Raw genomic sequence first — 8863 nt, 5'->3', positions numbered from 1 at the left:
TCACCGGATGATATGCGGTAGGAAGAAGGTATGGCCGACTCACCTATCCCATACCAGATATTCTACTTAACACTATCTTTACGACTCTTGAGTACATGATAACACTTTTTATTAATCCTAGTTATTGTTACCGTTCAATTGAACTCCATCCTCCGCACAAATACTCATCCTTAAATTTGTAATGATGTTAAGTAATCTTTCTTTTGGTGTTATCTCGGAGTGCATTCCGGTGATACTTTGTAATGATGTTAAGTAATCAATAAACCGTCATGATTCTCAAAAAAAAATACAAATACACGCATCTCTCATGTGGTGTTCTTATAAAAAACGATGAAAAGAGGGGAGCCTAAATGCAGTAAATTGCATCCTTATTTAAGTTGAACCAAAAACTTATTCAAGCTGAAGAAAATGACGACAACTTATTCGAATTTGACCCGATAGAGTAGGCGAGTAGCTACCATGGACTTCTTTCTAAAAACTTCTCACCGTTGTAGTAACTTGAGGAACTGAGCCTGGAACTCATCCATCTGCGCCGGCAATAATAGAGAGACTGACACTTGCACCCCGTGGCCGTCCTTGGCACGCATCAGCACCACATGACCATCGTCGTTCATCCTAGCATTCTCGGTCCACCTCGGCCTTCCCCACCCGAAGTCAGCAACCTCGTATGCCTTGAATCCCGGCGAGCCCGACACATGCATCAGGCGGTCCATGTCGACCGTGAGTAGCGGTGTCAGGAAATCCAGCCCGGCCACGGGGTCTTTGGCCATCTTGCAGACTTCGTCCTGGACAGCCGATGCCGCAGCAACTAGGGCATGGTCGGCCTGGAGTTCACCCGCGGGGAGCCTCGCAAGGCATCCGGTGAGGCACGAGCCGGTGTACGCCTCGTCGACGGGAGGGTCGAGGCGTCGGCGGGCGTCGGCGAAGAAAAAGAAGAGCACGTCGTCGTCCCCGGAGAATTGCTTGCACCGAACGAAGCATGTCCACGCGAGCCCGGCGATGGCGGCAAAGGCGGACAGGGGGTGAGAGAGTAGGTACACCCCGTTGGATTCCGAGAGATGGATGATGCGCTTCTTGAGGAGTTCTATGTCCTGCTTCTCCAATGTGAATCCTCGGACTCGGGTGAACGGCCTAATGGTTTCTCCAGTGGTCGGCATCGGCAGTGTCGCCTGCGCGTGAAAAACAGAAAAGCTAGGCATAGTCATCAAACACATTAGATTTGTCATAAGAGGTGTGATTAGTTCTCAGTTGCACGAGAATTAAGCTAATTATGTGATGTTATTGAATTCCTGACTAGCACACGTTACGATCGAGATAATCGAACGTTTCAGACATTTTTTCTTAGTTGCAACCGACGACATTTGTGACTAGAAATCTCGGTTACAACTCATCCTAGCACAAATCAGGATGCAATCCTATGGATCAGAAGTCGATTGGGAATTAATAAAACCGTTACTTAAAGCATTGATAATATATGTTTTGACAAATTTGTAAGTATATATATCTTAAGGGTTTGCTTCTCTCAGCTAGCCTTAGAATTAAGTTAGTACTAAGTCAAATCCTACACTGTCTTCGTGCACATACAATTGCTAGGTGAGTTGCAACTAAGCTTTTTAAGTTGAAGGTAGGGTTGCAACAGAGATTTTTTTTCAGTTGCAAGCGAGGATGCAACTAAAAATACCTCAAACCGTTAGATTTGCTTTGTGATACGTCATAGACACAAGTTGCAATATGGGTTGTCACTGAGATTTGATAAGCCTTATCAAACTGAGAACTTTTAGTTGACTGAGAATTAACAACATCCTACATTTTAATATTAGAGACAGAGATTTTTTTTTCATACAAATTTACTAAACATGTTTATTGAGTCGGGATAATTTCTTTTTGTTTTTTGAATATATGTCGGGATAATATTGGTTTCCTAAGTTGGTTTCACAGATTTTATTCATGTAGATCTAGAAAAAATCACGGCTTTGTAAGTATAATTTTTAACATGGATCTCAACGTCTGACCAAGAACTAATCAAAATGATTTCTGGAAGACTTAGAATTAGTAAAACCGTTGATAATATGAGCATGATGAAGAGGCTACATGTTCCTCCTGTGGCGACAAAAAAAAAACTTACCAAAGGCAAGTTTGGCGCGAACTTCTGCAAGACCTCTCTAGCAAGCTCGTCACCACGAGGCAGTTTGACGAGCGAGCGATCGAATGTTGGCGTCGCGGCGGCCGGCGTGTTGCCCCGACACGCCGTCGCCCACGCCTCCACGAACGCCCAGAGTGAGCGCCCGTCAGCGACGGCGTGGTGCACTGTCACCCCGAGCGCCATGCCCATGCCGCCGTCCAAACGCGTGACCTGCACGGCCAGAACGCGGACCGGCAGCTCGCTCATGTCCACCTCCGGCACAAGCAGCCTAAGCACGCTTATGTCGTACTCCTCGTCGCCGGAGAGGCGCCGGATGTCCGCGTCGGACTCTGCGACAACGAACCTGACGCCGTCGGTGGCGGAGCAGCTGATGCCGACGTCGCCAGTGTCCTTGAGGTGGACGAGCTTGCCTGCAAGTGGCGCGAAGCTGCTCAGTGTCGCGGCGAGGGAGGAACGGAGGCACTCGAGGACGGTATCGAAGGGGGATGTGTGATCGGCGCCGTCTAAGTCGAAGAGGAGGACGCGCTGCACCACCGGGAAGAAGGTGAGCCACTGCGCTTCCATGGCGTTGAGCTTGATCGGCTCCGGCGACGGCGTGGCGGTCGCCGGCACGGAGACGTAGCTGGCGTCGATGACTCTCACAGCAGACATGTTCGATCAATGGTGGTGTGTATGTGTGAGATCATTCATATATAATACCTTAGGGTCTATTTGGTTTCCATCAACAATTTGTCAAGCCATAATTTGGAAGGTATAGTTTAGTTGACATGTGCTTGGTTTTTTGCTCACTTTGATTTGCTACACTTTATTGCACGTATAGTTCATTTGTTATAGTCTCAATTTTCTTGCCAACTTTTGACAAAGTTCGGCTACAATATTTTAAGCCACATTTTCATGACTAGCCACTTTTATAACTAGCCACATTTTAACTTGACAAATTGTAGCTAAAACCAAACAAACCCGTAGTACAAAAATTCACGGGTCGATTCATATACAGTACTGCTAATTGTGTATCGTAACTTGTGCTAATTGTGTAACGTAACTTGTAGATCGTGGCATCACTCTGATCTCGTCATATACAATAAGTTGTCACGCGACAGGCGTGTAAGGTTTTTAAATTAGATCGTGGCTGATTCCACAGCTGGTTATTGAAATGTGGATCTTCACAGTTGACACTCTATATGTGGAGCAGGTGCTACAAAGTTCCATTTTGGGGACGAGGGCTCGTTCACCAAAGTCCATGCGAATCTTTCCAAGATAGTACTTTCGCTAATTTAAAACGCGATCTTTGGACTGCTTGTTTAATGTAACGACGGCATCTCCTTGTCCAATCTAGCTTAACCCTGTCCTCTTCTTTTGTTGATCCACATACGTGACGCCGTCGAGCCCGACTGGCCTGCAAGGGCGGCGTCCCTTGTCCAATCTAGCTAGCCCTGGCGTCTTCTTTGTTGATCCACGTAACGTGACGCCGTCGGGTAAAGCACGAGCTCGACTGGCCTGCAAGGGCGGCGTCCCTTGTCCAATCTAGCAGCGCCCTGGCCTCTTCTTCCATGATCACCTAAGAGCATCTCTAGCAGAACCCATGTTCTTCCGAACCGAAAAAAATGAGTTCAGTCTTCCGAAAAGCGTGAAGCGAGCGTTTTTTTAGCGTGGCGCAGAACAGCATCCGTATTCGGAACCAAAAAACGTCGATTTCAAAATTTGCCGGTAAAGTGATCATCGGAAACAAGCAGTAGAACTAAAATTCAAACATATTTAGGCATAATTCGGATGCTACGATCGATAGATACATTGCATTTGAGAGCATCTCCACCGGCGGCCCCCAAATAGTCGCCGACAGGGACGCCGGCACTGCTGTATGGAGGGCACCAGCAGTGCATCCTCCATTTGGGAACGTTGTTCCAACACCGGCGCCTCCCAAACGGCGGCCCCCAAGTTTTTCTTTTCTTTTTACAATATTTTGAAATAACGTATCAATCACATTTTATTCATAGAATCACACAAATAGAATTAAATTATTCATACAATAAATCAAACAAATAGTACTTAAATTATTCATACAAACCAACAAACAAATAGTACTTAAATTATTCGTACAACCCAACAAACAAATAGTACTTAAATTATTCATCAAGGCAAACAAATAGAAATAAGATCATGCATTGTTGGCTGCTCCTCTCCTCGCCCACAAATGCTCAGCTAGATCCGCCTTCAGTTGTGCATGGACACCTGCATCTCAAATTTCATTGTGCATATGCAGAAAAGCAGCAAATTCTTGGGGCACATGCTCTACCTCAGCTAGTGGCCCTTGATAATCAAATGGATTATCATCCTGCACAGGTGCGTCGCGCTCGCTCTAAATGATCATATTGTGGGTGATCACACATGCGTTCATCACCTCCCACATATGTGCCTCAGACCAAGTGAGAACAGGGTACCTGACAATGGCAAAACGCTGCTGAAGCACCCCAAAAGCACGCTCAACATCCTTGTGTGCCGCTTCCTGGCATGTTGCAAAATAGGCTTCCATCTCGTTTGATGAAGAGGGAATTGTCTTCACAAATGTAGCATACGTCGGGTAGATACCATCAGCTAGATAGTACCCCTTGTTGTATGCGTGGACGTTTACCTCAAAGTTCACGGCAGGAGCTTGTCCCTCAGCTAGCCTTGCAAACACCGGAGAGCGTTGCAGCACATTGATATCATTGTTTGTTCCTGCCATGCCAAAAAATGCATGCCAAATCCAAAGTTCCTGGTCTGCCACCGCCTCAAGAATGACACTGCACTCACCAGTATGGCCCTTGTAGATCCCCTGCCAAGCAAAAGGGCAATTCTTCTAGCCCCAATGCATACAGTCAATGCTTCCGAGCATCCCAGGAAACCCTCTTGTTGCATTCTTTTGCAGGATCCGAGCTGTATCATCTGCTCTTGGTGCTCGCAAATAGTCTTTACCAAACACCGACGGCTCGCCAGAACTTTTAGAGAGCCTATGTGCATGTCGACTCTGCCATCCGTAGGTAGTCATTGGCTGTATCTGGAGGAGATCCGTATGCAAGTCAGCGCATTGCAGCAGTGCACTTCTGAATTAAGGTGAAGCCACACAAACCTGTGCAATCTTTCTTGGCCATGAAGTACGTGTTGTACTCCCTGACACCGTGGACCATCTTCAAGAACAGGTCCTTGTTCATCCTAAACCGGCGCCGAAATTCCTTCGGCGAATGAGTCATGTCGTCGTTGAAGTAGTCGGCGTCAAGCAGCATTGCGCCGGCTTGACGATTCCTGTTGATGTTCCTCCTCTTCCCTGGCTTGGAGCCGCTGAAGGAGATATGCCCTAGAGGCAATAATAAAGTGGTTATTATTTATATCTCTATGTTTATGATAAATGTTTATATGTCATGCTATAATTGTATTAACCGAAACATTAGTACATGTGTGATATGTAGACAACAAGAAGTCCCTAGTATGCCTCTTAAACTAGCTTGTTGATTAATGGATGATTAGTTTCATAATCATGAACATTGGATGTTATTAATAACAAGGTTATATCATTATATGAATGATGTAATGGACACACCCAATTAAGCGTAGCATAAGATCTCGTCATTAAGTTATTTGCTATAAGCTTTCGATACATAGTTACCTAGTCCTTATAACCATGAGATCATGTAAATCACTTATATCTGGAAAGGTACTTTGATTACATCAAACACCACCGCGTAAATGGGTGGCTATAAAGGTGGGATTAAGTATCCGGAAAGTATGAGTTGAGGCACATGGATCAACAAGTGGGATTTGTCCATCCCGATGACCGATAGATATACTCCGGGCCCTCTCGGTGGAATGTCGTCTAATGTCTTGCAAGCATATGAATGAGTTCATAAGAGACCACATACCACGGTACGAGTAAAGAGTACTTGTCAGGAGACGAGGTTGAACAAGGTATGGAGTAATACCGAAGATCAAACCTCGGACAAGTAAAATATCGCGTGACAAAAGGAATTGGTATCGTATGTGAATGATTCATTCGATCACTAAGTCATCGTTGAATATGTGGGAGCCATTATGGATCTCCAGATCCCGCTATTGGTTATTGGTCGGAGTGAGTACTCAACCATGTCCGCATAGTTCACGAACCGTAGGGTGACACACTTAAAGTTGGATGTTGAAATGGTAGTACTTGAATATGGAATGGAGTTCGAATATTTGTTCGGAGTCCCGGATGAGATCCCGGACATCATGAGGAGTTCCGGAATGGTCCGGAGAATAAGATTCATATATAGGATGTCATTTTATGTGAATAAAATGTCGCGGAACGTTCTATGGAAGGTTCTAGAAGGTTCTAGAATAGTCCGGAAGAAACCACCAAGGAAGGTGGAGTCCACATGGGACTCCACCTCCATGGCCGGCCAACCCTAGTGGGGGAGGAGTCCCAAGTGGACTCCCCCTTAGGGGGCCGGCCACCCCCCCCATATGGGAGGTGGAACTCCCACCTTGGTGGGAGTCCTAGCTTGGGTAGGTTTCCCCACCATATGGAAGGTTTTTGGTTCGGGTCTTATTCGAAGACTTGGAGACCAACACTTGGGGTTCCACCTATATAATGAGGGGCCAAGGGAGGGGGCCGGCCACCCAAGAACCACCAAGGTGGCCGCACCCCATAGTGGCCGGCGCCCCCTCTCCCCAAACCCTAGCCGCCCCGCTCCTCCACTTCCCGCACGCTTAGCGAAGCTCCGCCGGACTTCTCCACCACCACCGACACCACGCCGTCGTGCTGTCGGATTCAAGAGGAGCTACTACTTCCGCTGCCCGCCGGAACGGGGAGGTGGACGTCGTCTTCATCAACAACCGAACGTGTGACCGAGTACGGAGGTGCTGCCCGTTCGTGGCGCCGGAACCGATCGTGATCAAGATCTTCTACGCGCTTTTGCAAGCGGCAAGTGAACGTCTACCGCAGCAACAAGAGCCTCATCTTGTAGGCTTTGGAATATCTTCAAGGGTGAGACTCGATACCCCTCGTTGCTACCGTCTTCTAGATTGCATCTTGGCTTGGATTGCGTGTTCGCGGTAGGAAAATTTTTGTTTTCTATGCAACGTTATCCTACGGTGGTATCGGAGCCGTGTCTATGCATAGATGGTTGCACGAGTAGAACACAATGGTTTTGTGGGCGTTGATGCTCTTGTTATCTTTAGTTGAGTACTTTGCATCTTTATGGCATAGTGGGATGAAGCGGCTCGGACTAACTTTACATGACCGCGTTCATGAGACTTGTTCCTCGTTCGACATGCAACTTGTATTGCATAAGAGGCTTTGCGGGTGTCTGTCTCTCCTACTATAGTAAAGATTCAATTTACTCTTCTATTGACAACATTAATATCAACGTTGTGGTTCATGTTCGTAGGTAGATTAGATCTATATCGAAAACCCTAAACCACGTAAAATATGCAAACCAAATTAGAGAGCGTCTAACTTGTTTTTGCAGGGTTTGGTGATGTGATATTGCCATAATGTGATGATGAATATGTATGAGATGATCATTATTGTATTGTGGCAACCGGCAGGAGCCTTATGGTTGTCTTTAAATTTCATGTTGAGTAGTATTTCAAAGTAGTTGTAATAGTTGCTACATGGAGGACAATCATGAAGACGGCGCCATTGACCTTGGTGCTTCGCCGACGATGATGGAGATCATGCCCGAAGATGATGGAGATCATGTCCGTGCTTTGGAGATGAAGACCAAAGGCGCAAAGACAAAAGGGCCATATCATATCACATATGAACTGCATGTGATGTTAATCCTTTTATGCATCTTATTTTGCTTAGATCGCGACGGTAGCATTATAAGATGATCCCTCACTAAAATCTCAAGATAATAAAGTGTTCATCCTTAGTAGCACCGTTGCCAAGACTTGTCGTTTCGAAGCATCTCGTGATGATCGGGTGTGATAGAATCAACAAGTGCATACAACGGGTGCAAGCCGCTTTGCACATGCGGATACTAAGGTGGCCTTGACGAGCCTAGCATGTACAGACATGGTCTCGGAACACGTGATACCGAAAGGTAGAGCATGAATCATATGATTGATATGATGAACACTTTGAGTGTTCGCCATTGAAATTACACCTTGTCTCGTGATGATCGGACTATGGTGTGGTGGATTTGGTTCGTGTGATCACTAAGACAATGCGAGGGATATTGTTTTGAGTGGGAGTTCACCTAGATTTTTGATTATATTGAATTAAAATTTGAACTCAATTTGTCATAAACTTAGTCTAAACTATTGCAAATATATGTTGTAGAGATGGCGTCCCCAATCAATTTTAACCAGTTCCTAGAGAATGAAAAGCTTAAGAGCAACGGTAGCAACTTCACCGACTGGTTCCGTCATGTGAGGATTTTCCTCTCTGGCGGAAATCTGCAATATGTGCTTGATGCACCGCTAGGTGACCCTCCTGCAGAAACTGAAACCGATGAAGTAAAAGCTGTTTACGAGACTTGGAAAACTCGGTACTCTCAAGTTCAGTGTGCCATCCTGTGCAGTCTGGAATCCGATCTTCAAAAACGTTTTGAGCACCACGATCCTCATGAGTTGAAGAAAGAGTTGAAGACTATTTTCGAGACTCATGCGGCCGTGGAATGCTATGAAGCATCGAAACATTTCTTCAGCTCGTATGATGGAAGAAGGCAGCTCCATTAGTGAGCACATGCTCGCCATGACCGGGCA

At 46.1% G+C, this 8863-nt stretch overlaps 1 protein-coding gene across 1 annotated transcript; it reads right to left on the bottom strand.

Moving 5' to 3' along the window:
* Nucleotides 1–482: 482 nt before the first annotated feature.
* LOC124671316 (phenolic glucoside malonyltransferase 2-like) lies at nt 483–2794 on the bottom strand. Its single transcript, XM_047207706.1, has 2 exons — nt 2126–2794; nt 483–1169 (listed from the first exon to the last, which is right to left on the bottom strand). The coding sequence occupies exons 1-2, from the start codon at nt 2792–2794 to the stop codon at nt 483–485; spliced, it is 1356 nt and encodes a 451-aa protein (XP_047063662.1).
* Between the last annotated feature and the right edge of the window lie 6069 nt (nt 2795–8863).

Source organism: Lolium rigidum, chromosome 7 (genome assembly GCF_022539505.1).
Source record: "Lolium rigidum isolate FL_2022 chromosome 7, APGP_CSIRO_Lrig_0.1, whole genome shotgun sequence".
Taxonomy (NCBI): domain Eukaryota; kingdom Viridiplantae; phylum Streptophyta; class Magnoliopsida; order Poales; family Poaceae; genus Lolium; species Lolium rigidum.
The sequence above is the reverse complement of the archived record's forward strand: the minus strand, read 5'-3'. Positions and strand labels throughout refer to the sequence as shown.

What these genes read in the sequence shown, in the direction of transcription:
- LOC124671316 (XM_047207706.1), bottom strand. Translation starts at nt 2,794, where the DNA reads ATGTCTGCTGTGAGAGTCATCGACGCCAGCTACGTCTCCGTGCCGGCG. An exon ending in TCGCGCCAAACTTGCCTTTG is followed by an intron (nt 1,170 to 2,125) that starts GTAAGTTTTTTT and finishes TTTCACGCGCAG; the next exon opens with GCGACACTGCCGATGCCGAC.